Here is a 26,584-nt window from a genome sequence, read left to right as displayed (position 1 = left end):
ACCTGGTAGACAGTAGAGATATAAGATCTTCCAAAGATAATATTGTTTCACAACAGTTATGATCCACTTTAAGGAATTACAATTTCAACTTCATGTTAACCAAATATTGATCAAATTGAAAAAAATACCACTTTGATTGCTTCCTTTTCCAACAATTCCTTGTATAATTCACCATGTATAAAGCAAATGGAGAGTAGAGATTCTGCCACTTAATGCATATTCGCATATAAAATGTTGATCTCTTCAATCAATTGCTCTCTATCATCCCACACACGTTTTCTTTTCTGCACTTAAATGTTCCTAGGTGCCACCTTACACTTGTATGCAACCCAATCCATCTATAACTTCAATTAGTCATTCGGCGTGCATCAACTCATACTTTCAACAGCATACTTCATAGAAGGAAAATGAAAGAAGGGAAAAGAAATGGTAGAAATTATGAGTGCTGATATGCAGCATTTCTCTTACAAAAGGATAACAAGGTGGTGCTTGCATTCCATTGTACACAGCCATATGTGCCCTACGTGCGCATGGTACTAGTTCATTGTTGTAGCATATATACAGAACACGAGAATGAACAAGGTGCAAGACTTTGTCATTTTTTTTCCTAAAAGACAGACATCCACGAACCCAGACATTGTCACCCAAAATAACAACAGCTAATTAAATCTACAGTGATTGAGTTAAATTTGAGATAAAGATTTGTTTTTGATTATGGGTAAGCCTGAGCTACATACACCTACCGCCCCATGTATAAATGTTAACATGATCACCACATGACAAAATTGCTAAAATTCTCAGATGTTTTGCACATCTGATCTGAGTATATGCTGGCAAAATTTCTTTGGGGTTTTATTTCTCATCCTTATCATCACAGGCATCGGCAACATCAGCTCTACTCTGGTTTCCAGTCCCTTGGCCAGATGGAAAATGAAGGCCCATCTGTTCCTTCACAAACTGAGCATGTGCAGACCTTGCTACTACTGATGGTGCATTAAACTGCCATGGATTCAAGTAATTCTTAGAAGATGAGATAGCTGGAGTTTGACCCATCCATCTAGCAGGATTACCAATTTTCAAGTCTCCATTGACTTGTGGCTCGCAGTCAGATAGGAGGGAGCTGGTGTTACCAACATTCATGCCTTTATCAGCCTTCTGATCTTTTTCTTCATCTGCTTTTGACACAGGCATGCCAAATGGAGCCTGTGGCTGCCAGAATGCTGCTTGATTTAGGTCTTGGACATCAAATGGTGTAAGCAAGCGGCCATGAAGATTACTCTTCTTTTCCACCTCCTCCTTAACAATAACTGGAGGATCAATCTCCAGAACATCGGAAGCTTTACTTGATTTGATGACTTCTGGGTGCTTATCTTTATCCTGACATGTATTCAAATGCAACAAATCAACCACATCAACTTTAGGAGTTGAAGAACGACCTGAGGAGATGGCAGTCATAGGAAAAGCCTTCTCTGGAGGCACAGCTGGAATGTAATTCGGTGGAAGAAGATCATCCCAATTCTCCAATAACTCTTTGTAGACTTTACGAAGAGTAACCTCTGTAAGCCCCGTCACCTTGCAGATCTCAGCCTGGGTCTTACGTTTGTCCTCTAGCTGACATGCCAGGTAGATAGCAGCAGCAGAGATGCTGATTGGGTTCCGACGCGTACAAAAACATTTATTGACGACAACTTCTCCGATATGAGCAGCGAGTTCCTAGGAAGATTATATGAAACATTAATAGAGTATGATCACAAATATAATGAATCTATTATCATACTTGTTAAGACACTTTGAATAAGGAATACCTGAGCAGATTTATTAAGCTGGAGTAGTGTGCAAAACCTAGGCATGTGAACTGATATTGAATTGCTGTTAATGGGTTGGCTTAGTTTCAGGGCTTCACCAAGGATTTTGATGTACTTCCCAATCTCCTTCTGAGGAAGGTTGCTTGCAGTAGAGATTTCCTGGCAACCAGTACACACAGTATTTCAAAAGTTGACATCAGTTGTTTATTACAGTAATGCTTAATTTAAAACAGATACCTTATCAAGGCAAAACAAGTTAGTGAAAATCTATTTGATGCTAAAAGTTTAATTCCATCTAGTTAATCATGAGTTTCATACGGTAGCTTATTATCTGTCAAAGGAAATCAATAACCTGTTAGGTCAATTGATAAAATGTTGAAATTGGAAAGATGATGTCAAACTCTGGTTTTGTTAATGGCAACCGAAACGTAACATGGCCACCAGAGAAGAACATCCAACAGTATTGTATTTAAATAATGAAGTTGACAACATCGTATTCAAAGAATGAAGACTTGAAAGAGTAATTTTTGAAAGGTTGTGATATCCCAGTCCCAATTCAGGCCCAGTCACCAGAAAGCCCAAAAGATTTACCATGAATTTTAAAGCACTGGAAGGAAAAAAAACTATGCACGTGCTAGGGAAGAGACCTTCCTCTAATTGGCATGGCATCCAACTGCCAACAAATTTCAGGTGCTCAAGGACTCCCTGATCCCGTTCTATTTAAGCATTTCCATCTCCCTCTTCAATTCCACATCGGAGAGATTTGGAGTTCGTGGACTTTGCCGATGTTTGCCCAAGTTCCTTCACTGAGGAAGCCCACCACCACCACAGCCCAAACACCATTGAAATCAAGGTAAAAGATCTTTAATCCGAACTTATGCTGTTTCCTATCTTCCTTGGTCCTTAAACCATAGATTCCGACTAGAAATTTGCTGGATTAAATCAAGAAAGAAGTGCTCTGTTCCCCTATTTATTTTTCGTGGTTTTTCTTCCTTCTCCGGTATCATTTATCACCACCGGCCATGGCCACGGCCACAGCCACCATCAATGGGAGGTCGTATGTTCTGCGAAAAACAAGGGGGAAAAGGTCCCCTATTTTGTTAAGAACCAGAGAAGGAAGAAGAGAAGAAAAAGAAAGAAAAGAAGAAAAAGAGAAAAAAAAGGAAAAAGAAAAGAAAAAAAGGTGAGAGATTCTCTCTCTTGCTTCCCCTACTTTCTCTTTCCACTACTTTCTCTCTCTAAAACGTTCCACTTTCTCCTTAGTTTCTCTCAACAACTCTCTCTCTAAAATTTTTTCTCTCTATGAAATTTATCTCTCTAAGATTAGTCCAGTGAAGGGTTTTCTTTCAATAATTTTGATCCAATCCTAGTGAAAAGTATCCTCACCCGTGATCCTCGAATAGCGTGCCGACACCGACCTTGGCTAGACTAGATTATTCTAGATTTGATTATCCATGATTTCCATTGGACCATATGTATACTAGTATAATCATCATTTGATTAAATCATCTTAATCGGACCGATTGCGATGCCGAACAGTGTCGCCTGATCAGCATTGTTTTAGTCGCTTAATTTCTCTCCTCTAATATTCTATCTCTGCTTGATCTATGAATCTAATGAAAGATCCCAAATCCTATTGCTTTGAGTTTAAGTTGATTCCAATAGAAGATTTTGAACCGCTCTGTTAGTCGAAAAATATTGCCATAACATCCGAGCCTTTATCGAACATCACAAGATCTAGTCTTTGTTGATTTCTATTAAATCATTATATCTTAAGTGATCCTAATTAGATGAAGCTACTTGATCAAATTAACCCTGACCATTGGATGGCACTCCACTCTGCACTTTGACTTTTGTTAGGTATTAATAGATTTGATCACCATCAATCTCTGTTGAACCATCTGTTTCCTATTCTAATCATGATCAGATAAAATTATCCTAATTGGACCAATCGAATTATTGGACGCTACCACTTTGCAAACCTTATGAGGTTGGAACATAAGATTTTTATTCTTAAAATATTGATGGTCAAATTTTGATTAAAATATATTTTTGAATAATAAGTTTTGAAGGACCCTCTCAAAATTAATTAAATCTGTCTGTTAAATGTTCTGTAGAGATAAGTAATGAACCATCTTTTCTAAATATTTCATAACTTATTTGAAAGCAAATAATTAGTCTTTGAATTATGCATGATTTATGAAACTCTATTTGAATAGAGAGTGATTTGCAAATTTGAGATTTTTGAAATATTATGATTTATTGATTTATTATGGACTATGTATATATTGACTGAAATTATGACATATATGTTATCTTGCAAACATTTTCATTTATGCATCGGATTTGAACTCTCAATCTAACTATGTTCAGTGGACCTTACTAATGAGGGTTATGCATTGGTGTTCGGTGGACCCTGAGAATGGAGGTTATGCATTGATATCAATGGACCTTGCCAATGGAGATTATATATTGGTACTAAATGGATCCGACCAATAAGCATGATGCATTGACATTGATTATTATTGAGCTCTGACCCCATCATAGGATATAAGTATGGTCATAGTCAAAGATTGTTGAGTTATATATGATTTGTTTCGAATCGAATTTATGATTATGTATGTATATAAATATTTAAAAAGATTTGATTCACATTAATTAGCATTGAATATGTTCTTACATTTATTCATGATATTTATTTTTGAATATCATATCTTATGATAACATCTAAAATATCTAGTTGAGATACTTATTACTTACTGGACTATCGAACTCATTACCTTTCCTTTCTTTTTATATTTAGATTATTAATTGTGGAGGTGGTTACTATATTGGAAGTGAGTTTAAAGACAAGAGTCGACAATATCAATCGAGTTTAGATATATATTTATTATTATATTTTATGAGATTATTATTTGAGATTTAATTGATATAAGATCCTTTAAATGTCGTTGAAATTTAGTGAGAGATTAAAGTTGATTTTGGTTAGTTAAATTTTGGACATAATTTATTAATTCTGCTGTGAAACATTGATATTGTATTTGGAATGCCTAATATGCTTGTAGAAAGAGTTCTTCATAAGTATGCGACAGTTGCCACCATCTCTAGCTCACAATCTCAGATAAAGGGCAAGGCAATTAATATGGTATCAAAGCATAAGTGAATAAATTATGACACGCAGAATCAGACATAGAATGAGCGTAAATGGATAGACACTAGGGACATCGAGATATAGATCTATAATGATTGCAGTATAAGTTGTCTTCATAATTTTTGACTAAACCTTGTAATTATGAATGAGAATATCGCTTAAGAATAATGATTCACAGAGTTTGATATATGATGCAGTAATCTATAGATCATGATATGATTAGTTGGATTTTGATCTAAAATAATGGCAGGAGGACTGCTCATGAAAATTTATAGTGATTATTAGTTTGATCATTAATTGTTTAAATGAATTACAAGCTCAAATGTGATATGGAAGTAATACTATGATATTACTCCTAGCTTTGAAGTTAATTATTTAGTGACAAGATACGTTTTCTACCACCACTGGGTGGCTGTTGGGGAAACACAGCCCGACCCCCCTCAGGAAATGGGTGTGGGGGTCCAACAAGCACTTGCAGCAGAGGGGGGCCCACAAGCACCCGGCCCGCCCCTTCTTATTCTGTAAAGCCGACCTCTTTTCCGTCTGTGCTGACCAGTGCATGCGTAGATAAGGAAAGCAAAATCCCAATGGGGCCGGTGCCTTTTTACGGCCTAAACTCCTCTATTTGTCAACCGTGGATTGTTCATGGGTTGAGAATGGGAGTTGAACTCTATGAGGTCGAATCTCCCATTGTTCTTCAGTAGCTCGGTGGTAGAGCGATTGGCTGTTAACTAACTGATCGTAGGTTTAAATCCTATTTGGGGCAATTCAAAATACCTCGAGACTTTCAGAACAGATCCGAGTCAAATAGCAATGATTCGAAGTACTTTTTATATTACACTATTTTGAAAACCTAAAGACTCTATCATATGGATATGTAAAATACAGGTTGTACCCAACGAATCGATTTTGGTTAGAATCACTAATCGAATAAATCAAATAATTCTGTTGATACATTCCAATAATTGAACGTTTCACAAGTAGCTAGAGCAGTAGGTGTTGTAGCAAAACTGATTGCAAAAGAGGCTAAATCAACCACATTAAGATTACCATCTGGAAAGGTCCATTTGATATCCAAAAACTGCTTAGCAATAGTCGAACAAGTGGATAATGTTGGTCGATATATCGAGTGTAGAAGTAGGCCAACATTTCTATTGGCAAATAGGAGGTCTACAAATCCATGCCCAAGTACTTATCACTTCTGGGGTCGTAATTGCTATCTTATTAAGTTCAGTCATCATAGCTGTTCGGAATCCACAAACCATTCTGTATTAAATTTGATTCACATAAAAAAAAAGACCAATTAATTCATTACATGAAGCAAAATTACTATGCGATGGCAGTGGATTCATTGACGAGTCAAAAATAAAAATTGTAAATGTTCATTCTTTAAAAATTGTTTATGGTGCAGACCAAGAAAAGAAAGATCTTATATGATATCTAATTCGAATATTTTTCAAAATTGAATCAAATACGTGGATCATGTATAAAACTGACATGAATGAGGGAGAAAAAAAAATTAATTGGAGATATTGCAAGTTTATTTCTGTAGAATATTCATTGGATGGAATCATTGGTTGCCATCTTTGGATCCAAGTAATAGATCTTATTTATATCTATTAGAGATCATATGGTGTGCATGATGCTTCAATTCAAAGTTTAGGTTTCTAGGTTAATCTAGGGATCTCTAGATATTGTTATTGAGGTTAATGGTAAAATATATGACTGACACATTTGGATCAAGATAAGAAAAACTATTTATATCTATTCGAGGATTATGAGACATGTGAAACTGTAATTCTTGGTTTGTGAACCGATCTGGAGTTCTTTTGCCCTTGTTATTGAGATCTTTGATACAATCTGGTATTGCATTGAGATTTGATTTTAAGAGACTTGTATGATTGTTATGGAACGATTTTGATAGATATCAAAGATTTCAATAGAAAAATTTTAGAAGAGATAATTGAATCAATTTTACTTAAGTCCTAACTTGGCTGAGCATCAAAAGATTTTTCTTATTGATTTTACTTACAGGATTTTGATTTGAAATTATTTAAATGAATGGACAAGAGAATAAAAGTTTAATTCATATTGCAATATAGTAAACCTATATGATGGTTTTGAATGTGCTAATGGAACCAAAGGTTAATCAAGATTGTTGTGCTCCAGGGAAAAATTAGGGATAAGAATTAAAAGTTCAGCTTTGGCTTCAAATGGAATTTGAAATCTTAGATCTTTTCCATCTATAGTATAGAGTAATGTTTTGGTCGAAATTATTTGGTGAATCTAAGAAATTTTGATGGTTTAAATAAGAGTGTGCAATGAAAGCATAGTGATCTAACTTATTTTCAAGCTGATCATAATATTAATTTGATTTGAAGGGCATTATAACGAAAAACTTCATCATGAAATAAGAAGATGACTATAACTTGAGGTAAAAGTAATCCTAAGTTTTTTAGAACTTGAGCAAGAAAAATTTCGAGAATAAAATTTCTTTTTGGGGGGGGAGAATGTGATACCCCAGTCCCAATTCAGACCCAGTCACCAGAAAGCCCAAAAGATTTAGCATGAATTTTAAATCATTGGAGGGAAAAAAACTATGCACATGCAGAGCACGTGCTAGGGAAGAGACAAACTCCCAATGGGAATCATCTTCTTCCACTAGTCAACATGAGTCCAACCGCCAACAAATTTCAGGTGCCCAAGGACTCCTTAATTATGTTCTATTTAAGCATTTCCATCTCCTCTTCAATTCCACATCGGAAAGATTTGGAGTTTGCGAACTTTGCTGGTGTTTGCGCAAGTTCCTTCATTGAGGAAGTCCACCACCACGACGGCCTGAACATCATCGAAATCAAGATAAAAAAAATCTTTAATCTTCAAACTTTAACTATGGATTCCGATTGACAATTTGCTGAATTAAATCAAGGAAGCACTCTATTCCTCTATTTATTTTTCATGATTTTTCTTCCTTGTCCAATATCATTTATCGCTGTCGATCGCTGGTACCACCTGTTGGCTCGCCATGGGCCCAGCCACCCCTAGCCATAGTCTCGACCAGCGGGAGGTCATGCGTTCCGAGAAAAATAAGGGGGAAAAGATCCCCTATTTTGTTAACTAGAGAAGGAAGAAGAGAAAAAAAAGAAAGAAAAGAAGAAAAAGAGAAAAAAAGAAGAAAAAAAAGAAAAAAGAAAAAAGGGAGAGAGATTCTCTCTTGCTTCCCCCTACTTTCTCTTTCCACTGCTTTCTCTCTAGAAACTTCCTCTCTCTAGTTTCTTTCTCTACAATTTTCTCTCTCTAGAATTTATTCTTTCTATATGAAATTTATCTCTCTAGGATTAGTCTAGCGAAGGACTTTCTTTCAATGATTTTGATCCGATCCTAGTGAAAAGGATGCTCACCCGTGGCCGTCGGATAGTGTGGCAACACCGACCTTGGTCAAACTTGATTATTCTAGATTCGATTATCCATGATTTTCATGGACCACATATACACTAATTTTATCATGATTTGATTAAATCACCTTGATCGGATTGATTGAGATGCCGGATAGTATCGCCTGATCAATTTTGTTTCATCCTCTTAATTTTTCGCTCCTTTGACATTCTCTCACTACTTGATCTATGAACCCAATGAAGGATCCTAAGCCCTGTTGTTTTGAATCCAAATTGATTCCAATAGGAAATTTTGAATCGCTCTAATAGTCAAACAACATACCCATACCATTCAAGCTTTTGTCGAGCATCGCAAGATCCGATGCTTGTTGATTTCTATTAAATCATTATATTTTAAGTGATTTTGATTAGATGAAGCTACTTGATCAAATTGATCCTGACCGTTGGATGGCATACTACTCTCCACTTTGACTTTTGTGGGTATTAATAAATTTGATCACCATTGATCTCTGTTGAACCATCAACTTTCTATTCTAATCATGATTAGATAAAATTATCTTGATTGGATCAATCGAGTTGTTGGATGCTACCGCTTTGCAAACCTTATAAGAGCATTGGAACATAGGATTTTTATTCTTAAATATTGATGGTTAAATTTTGATTAAAATATATTTTGAATAATAGGTTCTAAAGGATCCTCTCAGGATTAATTGAATCTATCCATTAAATGTTCTGCAGAGATAAGTAATAAACCATCTTTTCAAAATATTTCATAATTTATTTTGAAAGTAAATAATTAATCTTTGAATTATGCATGATTTATGAAACTCTATTTGAATGGAGAGTAATTTATAAATTTAAGATTTTTGAAAAATTATGATTTATTGATTTATTATGGAATATGCATATATTGACTAGAATTATGACACATGTTACCTTGCAGAGGTAATTTCATTTATGCATTCGACTTGAACTTTCAGCCTAACTATGTTAAATAGATCCTGCTAATGGGAATTATGCATTGATATTCAGTAGATGCTGCTAATGGAGGTTGTGCATTGGTATCAGTGGACTTTAGTAATAGGATTTGTGCATTGGAATTCAATGGACCCTGGCAATGGAGATTTTGCATTGGCACTCTGATTATTATTGAGCTCTGGCCCTGCCACAGGGTATTAGTGGGGCATAGTCAAAAACTGTTGAGTTATATGTGATTTATTTAAAATCAGATTTATGATTATGTATGTATATGGATATTTAAAAGATTTGATTTGCATTAATTAGCATTAAATATGTTCTTATATTATTCACGACATTTATTTTTGAACATCATATCTTATAATAATATCTAAAATGTCTAATTGAAATATTCATTACTTACTGAACTATCGAGCTCATTACCTCTCTTTGCTGTTTAGATTCAGATTCTTAATTGCAGATATGGGTAGTGCTTTGGGAGTGAGTTTAGAGGCGAGATATATTGATTTATTATTATATTTTATAAGATTATTATTTGAAGTTTAATTAATGTTAGATCCTTTGAGTATCGTTGTAATTTGGTGAGATTAAAGTTGATTTTGATAAGTTAAATTTTGGATGTGATTTATTAATTCTACTATGATGCATTGATATCATGTTAGGAACGCCTTGCATGCATGTGGAGAGTTTTTTCATAAGTATGCGGCGGTTGCCACGATGATATCTCCCAAATATATATTATAAAAGATCATAATGTAGCACTCAGATATCTCCCAAATATCACTACAAAAAAAAAGGGAAGGAAAGAGAATAATATATCTTTTCAAATCACCCAAATTTAGTGAATTAGAACACCAAAAAAAGAAACCAGTTTTGATCCTCGAACGTTCCCTTTAAATATTCTTGAAAAACTAAGTAGATTTGATTGATATTCATTTGAGACCAAAAGACCTTTACATAGCTGATTCCATTGATTGCTTCTGTTGTAGGAATCTCATTCCTAAGTTTAGGGCCTTTGCAAGCTGTAATCAAATATTGCAAGGCATATTTTTGGAACCATATCATGTTACTAGTCAGTTTTCAAAAAAAAATTATATACTATGTAGTAGGGTAAACTTAGTAGGGCATTGTTTTTATTTTTGTAGCATGGGTGACTCACACATATTCAGATCAGCCTACTTCCCCCCATCCTTCACTACCATGGCACCCAATTTGAATTTTGAACCTACTTATTAAATATTACTTCACCCACCTATCTCATCCTTGGGCCATCATATTCATTCCCCATCTATCTCATAAATGTAAAATGAATCCACTTGCATAAGATTTCCATCTACTCATGACCTCAACACCTATATTATTCTGACTTCATCCCTTCTAGAAACTATAACAATTCTACCAGATTTCCATGGACTATCATTGATCTACATGTCCACAAGCTCGTAGATGTGCAAGTGGGAGTGAAGCTAGTAGAAGAAACCCCTTTGTGAAGTTTCGATTTTGCCATAGAAATTTTCCTCATCTCACTAGTCTCCAAATTTTGTATGTTGGTAATCTATTATGAAACACTGAAGCTTTTCATTTTTAACCTAAGCTTGGGTTTCTTCTGTATTTGGTTGGAGATCCTAAGCCACTGGCAGCCTAGTGTTCCGCTATTTGATAAGGGGTTTAAACTTTTAATCCACCTTTCCCACAACTGCTTCTCTAATATGTCCAAGTACTACTTTCTGCTAAAAAAACAAAACATGAATTGCAATCTCTGAATCAAGTAAGAAGTTTTAGGTCCAGGATCACGATTTGACTTGCTTGAAACAAATTTGTATTTTGTGCCTTACCATCAGATGGTATTGGCATCATCCTGAGTTAGGGATGCAAATGGGTCGGGTCGGACCAGATCATGAGTGACTCCGATCGAAACCGATTTCTTGATCGGGTCTAAATATTGGACCCAAACCCAGCCCAACAAAAGATCGGATCAGGTCGGATCCATGAATAACCCAGCCTCGATCCATGAAATATGGGTTTGGTTTGGATTCGGATCTAGGCTGATTAGGATCTAAGTTATAAATAACAAGATCAATAAGTAGAAGATCTATAAACAACCTTATTTGCACTATAAATTTTGATCCTAATGCATGAGACTATTAGAGCCCTCATGTCCCACATACTCTTCATCCAAGAATCCAAAAAGTCTAATCACATTTTCCTCGCCATTGTTCCTGACTTGGTTGATCCAAATTCAAAATATTCTAACAAAATTTTAAAAGATAAATATCTAAAAATCAATAGAATGCATTTTCAAGAACGACATATATTAAAGCAGGCTCGATCAAAATTAACATTCATGCAATATAGGAACAAAAAGAGATGAGGGATGGGTTTGGATTGGATCAGGTCATTTATCTCAAGATCCAAATCAACCCAAAAGTCTCCATGGATCGGGTCGAATCGGGTCGGGTCAAAATTTAGTAAATCCAGACCCGACCCAAAAAATGAAACGGATCCAATTTTAGAACCCGACCCAGATCCACAGGTCCTTTAAAATGGTTCGGATCGAGTCTGCACGGGTCGGATAGGGTCGGGTTGTCACGGGTCAACCCGACCCATTTGCAGCCTTATCTTGAGTATGGTTTCTGTGATTCAATTGTAAATCCATGGTCTTCTTGACCCTAGTTATATGGCTTCCAACAAAATGGCACAATTAGACAATCAAATTCATTCACAAAGTCAACTGATAATGGGTTTCTATTCATTCGATTTTCACATTCAGCTATCCATCCACCTTATTAGGACAAAAATTCTCTATAGCTCCCTCACTAATGAATACTTGAATATGCTTTTGTGCAACAAGTTATCATAATTTTGTAAGCATTTATGCACTGTAAACTCACTTCATTTCCTGTCTATCAACATATATACTCAAGGTTTTCAGTCTTGATACTGGATTCTGTACCAGTAGCTTATCCATACAGGTTGGATCTATGCAGTATATACCTTGTACCAATACATGGTATGCTCTTGGAGGTGAGATAATATCGTGTTGAGCCCTCAAACCATACTAGTATCTTATCAGGTCAATATAACACACCTGACATTTGGTGATACTAGTATAGAAAACCTTGGGCCTGCTTCCTGCATGCAAGTATGTTTTTTCCATCCAATGTATCAAATTTCATCATGTCTCGTATTTCAAGGGAAGAGTAACCACTCATGACTTTTTGGAAATATACATAAACAATTTCTTCATTGATTTAACTGATAGATGATGAAGACAAAGAGGTTACTTGTTGTCTTCCATGTTGCACCTTAGATCAGATATTTTGACCAAAGATAGTTTCAAAATGATGAAGAGGTTAAGATCTAGAAAACAGATGACATGACCAAAAGGGTTGGATTTTTTGTCATAGTACATCAGTTCATGAACATGTAAATCTTTGTCTTCTCCATAAGATCCTCAACTATTGCTTTGCTCCAACACAAGCTCCCTCAATTCTGCAACCATGTCAGGACAGAATTTGGTTGCTCTAATACCACCCAGTGCATCCCACAAGAAGGAACTCTGAAATAAAATTAGAACTGGTTTTGTTCACCATTTTTAGATGACAATGGTGACAAAATAAATCTAGCGAATAGAAGAAAAGGAAGAAGAGCTGGCAAAGGAGAAAGGAGTATCTAAAAGAAGTTGAGAGAGGATATAATGAAGCTCTAAAAAACATGCTTCTCTTCAAATTTAGTTTTATGATTACTAGCCTCTCTCTCTCTATAGGATAGAGTAAACAACTTAAAAGAAAGGAATCCTACAATGTACCAAAAAGAAAAATAAAAAGTAAAAATAAAAAGAGTATAATGCAGTTCTCAAAGACCTCACAAATCTAAGGGCAAAAAGTATCACAAACTATCTTTTAAAACCATCTAAACATAATGAATCCAGAAAAAAGAAAATCTAGATACAATCCCCAGTTAGTCCCATAAAAATCTTCTAACTTTCTAACTAGTATTGAATAACACTCATGTGAAGCCTAAAAGACTCCATAACAGCCACTTGCATCAATAATGGTGTTAAAATTAAGTCCTTTCACATCTTAAAAGCAAAAGAGAGAAACCCTAAAATTGATGTGTTTGATAGTTTTGCTTAACCAGGTTTCTAGAGTGAGCATGAAGGAAAAGGTACCTATTGGGAGGAGCGAAAGACTAGATTTTTAGGAGTGCAATTTCATTTTTCTATCTTGTTTTCTTAATACTAATTTTCATCTGACAAATAGATACTCGTCAAGTAGGCCATGACCATGTCATAGTCATAGCCCACCAATGACAGTTCCACCTAAGGGTAAAACTATAACACCAAGCCCACCTCTCAACTAAATTTTACTTGCTTTAGGTGAGAAAAAGGGAAGGGAGACACAACAACAACACAATAAAATAAAAGAGTTCCACTTGGTTTAAAAAAAGAAGAAAAAAATGGAGATCATGTGTCATGTTGATCCTATATTTGGTATGGGCAGGATGAGGACAGAGTTATACTTAGTTTAGGAAAAAGAAGCAAGGGTGGTGCTACTCTATTTAAACCCTCACTGTCCATGAGAAACCCATGCATACATTCTCTCTCTCTCTCTCTCTCTCTCTCTCTCTCGATTCAACGCTATCACCTGTCTCCTCTCTCAAGAGAACCCCTCATCGATCCCGATTTGTTGCAAGTTTCCACAGCACATTTCTTCCTTTTTTTTCCCTCTCCATATAATTTTAACATTTGAATTTATTTTCTATAAACATGAGTCATCTTTTTTAAAACAATTTCTGCAATAATTAAATTCAGAAAGCCAAATATCTATTTTAATTTCTGTAATATACTTTTTCTGAAAATTATTTCCTGGTTTTATATTTTTTGAATATTAAACAGTTTGAAATTTAAACTTCCATGAATAAGCTCTGCAATATTTAATTCTAGCAAAGCAAAATCTGTTTTCAATTTCTGCAAATAAATTTTCTCAATATCATATTTTTTTTTCTAAATCTTTGCATCTTAGATTTATGTATATTTAAAAATTGTAATTTAAATTTGATGAATTAATTTAAATTTGACCTTAGTATCTCAGCAATTGTAATTTAAATGAATAATTCTTTAAATTAATTTCTGGGAAGTAAATAACAATAATCTAAATTTCTTGTAATCAAATATATCTATTTAGGAACTTAATTTCTGCAAAATAAAATTCTGTTTTAAATTGCTGCAAAATATTTTTCTGGATATCTATGCATTGCTTTCAGATTCTGATTGTTAAATTTGTATATTATAATATATTATTAATTTCTACAAAATGAAACTTATGTAATTTAAGATGTACAATGAATTACAACTGAAAATTCAGATTATTAATTTGCTGTATAATATGTTGCAGGGACTTATTTCTATAAGATATTAATTTGAAAATTATGAAAATAATAAAGTAATTAGAATTTAATTTAGTATATCCTATGATGTACTATTTTCAATAAATAACATATAGAATTAGTTGTTAGGTTGATCAATTCATGCAGGTTTAGAAACATGTTAGATCTGGTAATTATTAGGTTTTGTTTAGATCCTACAGCATCAAAAACTTAGAATTTCCTTTAAAATTATCATGGTCATATTTTGATAATAATACAATTGCTGAGATACTAAGGTCTATAGAAACTTTTCATGATTACATAGAATTGTTTATTGATTACAAGGCAAGTAATGATTTACCTCTCCTAGATTTTTCATTTATTTACTCTGAATAAATATTGGTATCAAATAAACTATAATTGATTAATATGCAATTCATGAATAAATGGAAAATAATTTTGCAAATTGAAATTATCATTTTATTACCAAATATTATGCATAATTGTTCAGAAATCTTTTATGAATATGCATACTTGTTTAGAATTTGACATTTATATGATTTATAAGTAGCTTGATATGTTTTAATATTTGACTTTCAACCAAACTATGTTTTGGATACCAATGTACTTTAACTATTCCCAAACTTATTATTCTAGCCTTGCCACAGGGTATAATGTAGGGTATAATGTGGTGCTCTGCCCAACTCTACAGGGTATAAGCGCAGTATTTCAACCCACTCCAGAGGAAATACAATATCAGCATAAAAAATTATCAAATTTATTATTGAATTATTTAGTTAAGGTATTCATTACTTAGTGAGCTATTGAGCACATTTTTTTGTCTTTTTTCCTTATAGATCAAGAGAACTAATTGCTAACGGGATACTATTATAAGAGTGTAACTAGATGCAAGAGCAGAATATTCGGTATAGCCTACAATTAATATTTGTTTTATTAGTGTAGATATTGGAAGTATTTTCTTATAGATTTCTTTCTTTGATTTAACAATTGGAGAACAATTGACCACAGACTCTTGTGAACAAAATTCTTGATGATTCTTTTAAGTTTTGGACCTATTAAGTAATGAATTAGGAATTTTAGTTACTCTAATTTAATTCCACTGCCTTATTTATTCTATCATGATCTCATGTTGCATGCCTTGCCTGCTTGTGGGGCAACACCTTATGAGAATAATGGCAATTGCCATGTCTCTAACTCACAGTTTCGGGTCAAGGGTGTGGCAAAAACCTCCGGTGATTTCATCTTAGTTTAGCAGAATTTGACTATATCATAACCACAACTCAGCTCTATAGCATGGTTAAACTTGGAAGTCAACAATAGAACTACCAAATTCTCCAATTCCATTTGAAAACACAATTTTATATGTTAAGTCAATTGTCCAATCTTCAGTCTAATACAAATTTAAACAAGCCATGCCAAGAAAAATAAAATTCCATTGGACCTAGCTACATTGCATTAAATTAACCCCTTGGTTTTCAATTCATGCCTCAAAGATAAAATGTTCCTAACATCAAACCTCTCATCTTTCCTTTTTTCATCTAATTTCTTTTCAAACCTAGAGAATTTTCAAAGCTAACTTCTCCTTGTGGAAGGAATAGAAACAATGATGAATTAAGTAGGCCTTCTTACAAGCAAGTAAACAATCTATATACCTTGGCAAGCCCTTCTCCCACCTAAGTTGCCTTGGCAAGGAATTCAGTAACAATTTTCAAAATGGTTGATGTCTAATTAATGATAGGTCATGGATAATGCTTCACAACAGGCCTCCTTTTGATGCGAAAGGCTAAGATTATGATGATATTTAAAACAATGCTTTTTTAAAAAGGTCAACAAAGCAGAAATATTCCAGCATACCCAAAAGGGCCACCATTAATCAGCCATTTGGAGGAACTTGAATTGATGTTGATATATGCATAATGGTAAGCAATCCTAATCCAACAAGATATACCACAACTACACCAAGATTTTAAATGCCGATTTAATTGTGCATTCTAAAAGTCTAGTTCCAGACAAGACACAATATTTAGATCTGCTACAACCTTGAGTCCTTGGATAATGAAACAAAAGAGTTAGGAGCATATCCCAAAAATCAAGAATTAAATCAGACATAGAATAACCAATATGAATGTTTCAAATTAGCATAAACATACAAAGTTTATCTTGTTTTACCTTATAGCTTAGGCTTCTTACTGGTCAGACAGCTATCCTTCATTGAAAGCTAGGAGTCTAAGCTTAATGTCTACTCAATATGTTTTCTTAGCTTAATATTTACTTAATATGTTTTCTTAAGGTGATACCCCAATCCTAGTTAAGTGACCGCACAAATCTTAAAGCAGAGGAAAACCAAAAAAACAAAAGAAATTTGAAGAAGACTCCCATAAGGAGTCTTCTTTCCCGAATGACTCCTAAACAGAGTCGGAAATCCTCCATGGGGAGGAGCGGAACTCCTCCCCTCCAGCCCTATTTAAAGAGAAGAGGGTTTCCCTCTTCCTCCGATCAAGAATTGAGGACAAATCTGAGAAAGATCACCGGAGTTTTCCCTCTTCTTCCTCTCCTTGAGCTCACCGGATTTCACCCCAAAAGCCATCGAAGAAGCTAGGTAAGAAGCCATATCTCCTTTTTTTTTGTCTTTTCCCTCTTCCTCACCTTTGGCAGCCTTGATTCCAGCCGGCAATCGCCGGATTTACCTTAAGAAACCCCCACCTCTGTTTTTCCCATGCCCGGCCCCTTTTTTTTATTGCTTTTTACAGCGTCGGTAGTCACTGCTAATCGCCGACCTGGTTTCCCTGGGCTGCACCGCAGCAACCCCAACTATCGCCGCCCACAACCATCCCGACTGTGGCCTCCGATCCGACAAATAGGAAGGGACCACACGGTCCCCTATTTTGCCCAAAAGAGCCATGGGAAGAATGAAAGAGAAGAAGAAAAAAAAGAAGAAACAAAAAAAGAAAAGGGAGAGATTCTCTCTCTTCCTGGACATCCACTTTATCTCACTAGAAAGTCCAACTCTCTCTAGAAAGAAAATCCCATTTTCTCTCTCTAAAAGTTTCTCTCTCTAAAGGTTTCTCTCTTCTAAGGTTTTTTTCGGATTTTTACAAAGATGACTTTGATAGATCCTGATGAGGGGATCTTGGCCGTTGACTGTCAAATAGCCAGCCCTATGAGAATTTAGCATTTTTATTTAAAAAAAATAGTCATGATTAAATATTTTGGATATTAGGTTTAAAAAAAAATTTCAGAAAGCTTGTTAAGATGGCTCCACATCAGATAAAGAGAGTTGCTCGAGGTGCTGCTAGAGAGACATCAAACCAACAAGAGAATAGTACTCCCCAACCGATTAGTGGCACCCCCTAGCAGAAGGGAGTCGTTGATCCGATCGGAACTACTTCGACAGTGTAGCAAGAACCGAACATGGCTCGATTAATGTAAACTCTAGTAAGGGTGATATAGAGGCAGCAGCAATTGCTTGAATAGCAATAGACACATCGAGATATACCACAACAGCATGGTCATGGAGAGCAGCTGGTATAGCGAAACAACAGTACAGAATTTAAAAAGCTTGCTCCACCAACCTTCAAGGAGACTACTGAACCTTTGAAAGCTGATAATTGGATTATGGAGATCGAAAAGACATTCGTAGTTCCAAAGTGCCACGATGATGAAAGGATTCAGTGTGCAGCTTATTTATTACAAGGTGAAGCATTTAATTGGTATCAAAGATTGCTACATAAATACGAGAAAGAAGGAGAGCAGCTCATCTGAGAGAGTTTTCGAAGGGCGTTTTATGAACAGTATTTTTCTCGAAGTGTAAGAATTCAGAAAGAACAAAAATTTATTTATCTAAAATAAAGAACTATGACAGTTGCGGAATATGAAGCTAAGTTTACGGAGTTTATTCCGAGGCAGATTGAGAATGAGCATGATGGAGTGCATAATTTGGGATAGGACCGAGAACAAAGATTAGGAAACAAGTAGTGCCATATGAATTAACTATTTATGTAGATATGGTGAATAAAGCATTAATAATTGAAAGGGAAGTCAATAAAGAACGTACAAAAAGAGAAAGAAATCAAAAGAAAAGAAATAGATCGAATGATTCTCAAAGACAAAGTAATAAAAATACTGGGGACTCGAATAAAAGGTCAACAAGTGACAACTCTGGGTCATCTAATATTGTTAGATGTTCTAGATGTCATGAAGCTCATGCGAATAGTGAATGTCGTTGGATTATCGATGCTTGCTTAAGATGTGATAAAATAGATCACAAAATAGCTGAGTGCCCAGAGAGAATTGAGAGTCAGTCTATTCCAATAGCTGAACAAAACAAAAATGAAAATTTGAAATCATAAACCCAAGGGTTTATGCTCTTATGCAACAAGATGTACAGACTTTTGAGATAGTGGTGGCGGAAACTGAGAAAGGCCCTCAAAACTAACTAGATAGATCGATTGACTTCATTCATAAGGTAAGTAATGATTCACCTTCTCTAGATTTTTTATTTATATAATATTATTTTGAATATCGAATAAATTATTAATTAATTTATATATGATTTATGAATCTCATGAAAATATGTTTTGAATGAAAATTGATAAGAAATTATCGTAACTGTTTGCTGATTTGAAATCATATGTGCATATTTTGATTTGATTATGAAATATGTGTTATTCTATGAAAAAAATTTGATACAAATCGGCTTTGGACTCTCAGTCCGATTATATTCTGAACCCTGCCAATTGGAGGTTATACATTGACACTCTGAGCTCATGATTTTGTTTCCGGCTCAATCATAGGATATAAGTATAGTATTCTAACCCGACCATAAGGTATAAGTATGGTATTCCGGCCCTGCCATAGGATATAAATGTGGTATTCTGGCCCGGCCACATGATATAAGTGTGGTCATAGTGAAAGGCGATAAACTGTATTTTGATAATTGCAATTTATATTATCATATGAATTATCTAGTCAAGGTAATCATTGCTTACTAAGCTGTCTAGCTCATTATTCTATTTTACTGTTTTTACAAATTCAGAAATATAGCTTGACTCTAGGATTCGATATGGGAGAGCGAATTAGAGGAAGACTTTGATATTTTGTTTTAGATTAGGATTTATTGAGATTTGATTGCAAGACTATGAAATTTTATTTTGTAAGACATTTAATTTAGCTAGTTGAAATAAAGTTAAACATAAATTATTTGAATTTTATTCTCCTGTTGCTTTATAATATCACGATGAGATGCCTTTGCATGCTTGTGAAGAGAATTCTCCATGAGTATGCAGTGATTGCCGCAACCTTCAGCTCACGATCTCGGGTCGGAGGCGTGACACTTAAGGTCTCACCACTACTTTCAATAAAGGATGAGAATAAAAATGCTCCTGAATATGAGTATAGAAGCCAAAAAGAAGAGCTATCCACAGCCTGATTGACCATAATATAACTAACCTACAAAGGCTCACATTCTTGACAGGTTATGACAAGCAAAGAGGTTCTGTTACTGACCTCGATGGGGTGTTCAATAGGACATGGCCCATGAAGAAAAAGTTTCACACTGCCTTCACAACCACGTGTTGCGACCAATCCCCGAGTGCACTTGAGTCTGCTAAAGAGCGACCTACAAAACAAATCCACTGACTGGATTTTTGTCCGACAGGGACCCTCCGATGCCTAAGCCAGCAGAGAGTGGTGAACAGTAGATTTAAAATAGAATTCGACAAAATTTTTAGTCCAGAAAAAGCCTCTTACCATTGATGTTTCCTTACCTCTCCTTTATAGGCAAATCAGATATGGAGTCCCACTTTTTATGGCATGAAAGGATAGTAGTTAACCCTTACTATCAGGCCATAATTATAGAGTTAATGGGCAGGTTAACCCTTACTATCGGGCCATAATCATAGAGTTAGTGGACAGTTTATGCCCACTAATGGTCGTGGCATATAGTTATTACCCATGATTGTAGTATCGTGATCGTTGACTCCGATATACCAATTGGCAGTTGGTGATTTTGATATACTGACTAAATGTCGATATTTCTGATATACCAACTCGCCATCAGTCAAAGATTCTGATATTCCGACTGATCATCAACTGTACAGTTGATCGAGTCGTTGAGATTGGTTGCCGTCTGAAGTGATTCGAAGTTATCGATAAGTAGTCAGTATACCGATAGATGGTCGGCCATCCATGTTCAACGACGCCGATAGAATGTTGGATGACGAACCGTATAGAGGCCATAGTCGAACCGATAACTCCTTTGATGGTTCTGTTTTGATGGTCCATCATCTATTGCCGACACAGTCGAAGCCCGACCCTGAATCGAGGGAAGCAAATCCGATTGTCCTAACAGTTGCTCCTCACTTTCAAGTACGAGGTGGCTTGACGCGTTGGACGACGGGGGTCAGCATATCTTCTGCCATCCCGATTCTGCGATCGTTTCGGCTGCATGCATTAATGAACCTCTCGAAAACTAAAAATCTCCGACCGTTTTGTCGCTTCGATGATCATGTAATATCATTGGAATATCGAATCGAAAGGATGGTTATTTAATGTTGCAGTCAGTCAGACGGCGGCACGATTCAATTGATTTGATTTTGACCAATCAGGTGCCACCACGTGTCCAATGATTGTTGGCTCCCAACTATTTATGCGGATTGTGCCAACGTGTTCTGATCAGGCGGTAGGTGTATCAAAAGGTCCGAATGATGTTCCGCCCTGACGTTGCCATGTGTCAAGATCTGGGAAGACCTTGATTTGAATGAACTCATCTCGACCATCAGTGAGCTCTATATAAAGGTTGTCTTCCTCCGTTTGGATTTTCTGTTGCAACTCTTGAGAGTTTTCCCGTGGGTGTCGACTGTCGAGAGCTTCGGGGAATCATCTTCTTGTTCCCCATCTTCATGGTCTCCAAGGCTTCCTTTAGCTTTCAGATTGGCCTTTTCTCCTTCCCTTCCTTTCTTTGTCTATTTTCTCTGCTTTCTTTATCGATTTTTTTCCACCATTATCAATGGCTAGTAGTTAGAAAGGGCAAAGCTAAGGTTAGGGAAGAAGATAGACTTGTAGATCGGGTTCCTAAACCAGAACCCTCTCGGGGTAGTCGATCGGCTAGTTCGATTAACGATTCCCTTCGGGGTCGGACAGTAAAAGCATCTTCTCTGATCAAATCCGCAGTTCTTCATTTTCGGGAGCAGTATCACATCCCGAAACAGTTTTGGCTTTATGCGCCTGGTTTGGATGACCGGGTAATTTCTCCTCCTCCAGACCAAGTAGCTTTTTATGTAGAGAACCTTCGGACTGTCCTTCGTTTTCCGATTTCGGACTTCGTTCGGAATATTTTTGATTATTATAGGATCCATCCAGCCCAACTTGCTCTGAATTCCATTCGGCTCCTCATCAGCTTCGCTTTGTTATGTCATATGATTCCGATCAACCCTAAAGTGTCCCTTTTTCGAGCTTTCTTCGTACTCCATCCACACCCTAAGGCCGAGGGTTGGTGGTTTTTTAGCTTGAGAAAGGGCTTGTCTTTTATTACCGATCTTCCTTCTTTCATCCATGGATGGAAGAATCAATTCTTTTTTGTTTTTTTCTTTTTGGCATGGGGCTTTCCTTCTACTTGAGGGAATCCAAGGGTGAGCCCAAATGAAAATAGCAAAGTCAATGCCGCCAACGGAGAAGACTTTCTGCATTTGAAAGATATGGAAGCCCCTCCACAATGGGAGCTGCTGACGGAGCAAAGCCTATACGATGTTGTGTGACGCATGCTGTAGGTACAATATAGTGCATGTCGCTCTTTTATTTTTCGTTCCGCCTTAAATTTGTAGCTAAGTCACTGTTGTTTTCTGTCTGCATGTATGCGACCGTCGATGGATGAGATCCAACAGAAAGCCATCAAGAAGAGACCCGTTGTTGACGTTGGTCCCTCTTGGGGTCTGAAGAAGACTCCGCACGACACACCTTCGGTGGTCATCTCTGAAGTCCGCATCGAACCAATCATCGCACTATCAACTCCAGCAGTGCTTCCATTATCTGAAGTTCCTCTACCAATTGAGGAATTGAGCAATCATGACAATGTCATGATCGGTGATCCAGTACTGGCCATTATGGCACCGATGACGTCTCGGGCGCCTCCCACACCCGAATGGATGTCAGCACCAACAGATCAACCATCTGCCCAAGATCGAGGGAAGGCACCACAAGTTCCGGTTGGTGGTGAGGCTCTGGAAGACTTAACGGAGCACTTCGACATTCGGATACCTGCTGTGAGTCGGCCTTGGAGAACCCGAAGCTGGCCAAGCAGCTTTTGGAAGCTGCACTTCTCTCGACGGACAGGGAGAATAGAAAGAGTCCGACTATACCCGACAACCTTTTTGTCCTTTTACCCCATCATTCTCAACGTAAGTCGGTATTTCACGATTCTTTTACTTTTGTCTCAGCTACCTTATAATTTTAACTGTCGTCTTTTTCAGTTGATGCATGATATGTCGACAGTGGAGAATAGATTCGACGAACTAATGGAACTCGATCGGACATGGACCGATCAGGTTGCAATTGCAAAAGCCAACAAGGAAGTCGCCGACGAGCTCCTTAAAGCGACGGAAGATCGGGAGTACAAGGAGGAAATCCCCCGATTGAAGGCCGAATTAGCGTTAGCTCAACAGACCATCACCTCCCATGATACCCGAATCCAATAGAAGAAGCATACAATCAGTCAACTTCGGGGGAAGTGTGATGATTGTCTTCATGAGCTGAAGGGTGAGCAGGAGAGGCATCGGGCCATCGAAGCAAGGTTGGCACAAGCCGATGCTGAGTCGGCGTCTGCGAAGGAGGCGATAAAGACTGCTGAGGAGGCTCTAAGTCGAGCTCAGGAGGCCCTTAGTCAGGCCATCGAAGACTACAAAAAATCTGAAGATTTCAAGAGTAAAGTCCTCGAAGGCAGTGATGAAGCCTATTGGATCAAGTACGAGGATGGCAGAGATGCCATCGGGAAGCTTCATCCGACCTGGATCTGAGTAGCATCATTGTCCCGACTCCAGAGGAAACGGCAGCCGAAACACCAACTGCCAAAGGAACTGCTTCGACTGAAGAGGTCGCACCTGCATCAACCGAAGTAGAGCCAGCAACAGTTAGGGTTCCTGAAGCCGAAGCAGTAGTTGATGAGGCCAAGCATCAGTCAGTGTAGTTAGGTTTTCTCTTTTTGTTACCAAACTTCAGTCCGATTTTTGTAGCTCTCAGTTGACACTGAAATTTCCTTTCTTTTGTTATTGGACCTTAGTCTGATTTTGTAGCCTCCAATCTTCAGTTGGCAATGAAAGAAATATTTCCAGTGTTGAACTTCTTGAGCATGATCATTATTCATAGTAGGTAATTGTTGCTAATGTAAACGAATAGCAATCGATAATTGATATCGTAGAGTTTGCCTTTAGTCAGGTATTAACCAACTATTTGGGCATAATTTTTTCTAAGTATTTAATACACAGGGACTAACCGAATATCCTTCGACCTACCAAAATCAAGCCGGTATATCTTCCGATCAACCAGAGTCGAATCAGCGTATTATTCTGCTCGACTATAGTGGAGTCAGCATATTGTTTCGCCCGATCGTAATCGGATCGGTATATTGTTCCGTCTGACCATAGTCGGATCGGCATATCTTTTGACCGATCATAGCCAATATGTAGAGTCATCCGATCAAAGTCGGTATGTAGAATCGACCGACGGATCGTCAGTCAAACATCATGTTTGTGGATAGTCGAATATTCAGCAAAAGTTGAAAATCGATCATGTCATTTCGAATATTTTATGAGAATAAATTTCATTGATAATACATTCGTAGGTTGTCGGCATTCCACGTCCAGGGGACGGTCGTTCCGTTGAGGGTCTCAAGTCGATTGCATCCAGACGAAGGGTTTCGGTCACCCTGTAGGGACCTTCCCAATTAGGAGATAGCTTTCCTTGCTCCAAGAGTTTCAAAACTTCCGCTTTTCTCAGAACCAAGTCTCCAGGATGGAAGACCTTCGGTTTGACCCTTATGTTGTAATACCGGACCACTCTTTGTCGGTATGCGGCCATCCTTATTTGAGCTTGCTGTCGAACCTTCGAAAGTAAATCCAAGTCAGCTCTTCGACAGTCAGAATTACTTGGCTCTACATACTGTTCGACTCTCATTGATAGTAGTCCGATCTCCAATGGGATCACCGCTTCCGTTCCATATGCCAGATTAAATGGTGACTCTCCCAATGGGATGCGAGGAGTCGTCTGATAAATCCATAAGATTGGGTATAATTCTTCTACCCGTAAGTTCTTGGTTTCATTCAGTTGAATTTTGAGACCATATAGAATCATTCGGTTTATCACTTCTGCTTCTCCATTTGATTGCGGATGGCCGACAGAAGTGAGTTTGTGGGTGATTGAAGTTTTGCACAAAACTCTTTGAACTTATCAAATTATCGATCATTATCAGTGATAATGATATGTGTCAATCTGAATCGACATATAATAGACTTCTGAATGAAGTCTTCCATTTTGCCCTCAGTAATTTGCGCTAGGGGTTCGGCTTCCATCCATTTGGTGAAATAATTCATAGCAATGACTAAGAACTTTCTCTGACCAGTCATCGGAGAAAAAAGATCGAGTATGTTAATTCCTCATTATGCGAAGGGTCACGATGCAATGATTGGCGTCAACTGACTGACCGGTTGATGTTGAATGTTGGCATACTTTTGACATGCTTCGCACTTCCGAACAAGCTCGATGGCATCTTTCTTCATAGTGGGCTAGTAACACCCCTGTCATAAGACTTTATAAGCCAGTGATTTGCCCCCAAGTAATTTTCGCAAATCCCTTCGTAGACTTCTCGGAGAGCATAATCTGCTTCGATAGGTCTTAAACACTTAAGCAGTGGAAGAAAGGACTTTTGTATAATTATCCTTCCATCAGCACATACTGCGAGGCCATCCATCTTAGCCATTTGGCTTCTAATGAATATGTGGATAGAGTCCCATCGGTTAAGTACTGAATGATCGGATCCATCCAGCTTAGTTTTTCGTTTATCTATTACACTTCCACTTTGTCAATACTCGATTATTCGAGGTGTTCGACGAATGTTCGATCGAATAGATTGATAGTTGTCAATCGAGAAAGTGTGTCGACACGTATTTTTAGCTCTGAAAATGTGAGAGATCTCGAAATACTTGAAAGTTTGAACGAGATCTTTCACTTTCTGAAGATACTTCACCATGATCGGATCTCGGGCCTCAAATTCACCTTTAACTTATCCGATGATCTATTGTGAGCCAATGAAGACCTTCAATTTACCCATACCAAGTTTTTTTGTCATTTTCAAGCTAGTCAATAAGGCTTCATATTCAGCTTGGTTATTCAAAGCTTTAAAATTGAACCGAAAAGCATATTCAATCACTGTCCCTTTGGAGTTGGTGAGTATGAGGACGGCTCCACTTCCTTGAGAGTTGGATGCTCCATCAACGTGCAACACCCAAACAGATTCTGGTTCGGCCTCTGAGCTCCCAATTTGCTCGGACTTGTCATCAGATTTATTGTCAGGTACGGTACATTCGGCGACAAAGTCAGATAAGACTTGAACTTTCATTGACGGTCGTGGATGATATTGTATATCAAATTCGTTGAGTTTAATCACTCACTTCACCATCTGATCGGAGGTATCAGATCACTGCAAGATTACCCTCAAGGATTGGTCTGTTAAGACAACCATTGAGTGTACTTGAAAGTATGGTCGAAGTCGTTGGATCGATATAATCAGAGCGTAGATCATTTTTTTCGTCTTCGAATATTTGATCTCAATGTTATAGAGTACTCTACTTGTATAGTAGGTAGACCTTTGAATTCAATTT

The 26,584-nt window shown here is 36.9% G+C and overlaps 1 protein-coding gene across 1 annotated transcript in view; it reads right to left on the bottom strand.

Moving 5' to 3' along the window:
• Positions 1-403: 403 nt before the first annotated feature.
• Positions 404-26,584, bottom strand: part of LOC105032799 (plant-specific TFIIB-related protein 1) — a 31,133-nt gene continuing 4,952 nt past the window's right edge. Inside the window, exons 2-3 of the mRNA XM_010907366.3 lie at positions 1,806-1,964; positions 404-1,713 (exon numbers count right to left, since the gene is read on the bottom strand). Coding sequence (XP_010905668.1) covers positions 853-1,713; positions 1,806-1,964 — 1,020 coding nt within the window. The 3' untranslated portion in view covers positions 404-852. The remainder of the gene's footprint in view (positions 1,714-1,805; positions 1,965-26,584) is intronic.

The sequence above is a fragment of the Elaeis guineensis genome, chromosome 13, assembly GCF_000442705.2.
Source record: "Elaeis guineensis isolate ETL-2024a chromosome 13, EG11, whole genome shotgun sequence".
In the NCBI taxonomy this organism is placed as follows: domain Eukaryota; kingdom Viridiplantae; phylum Streptophyta; class Magnoliopsida; order Arecales; family Arecaceae; genus Elaeis; species Elaeis guineensis.
The sequence above is the reverse complement of the archived record's forward strand: the minus strand, read 5'-3'. Positions and strand labels throughout refer to the sequence as shown.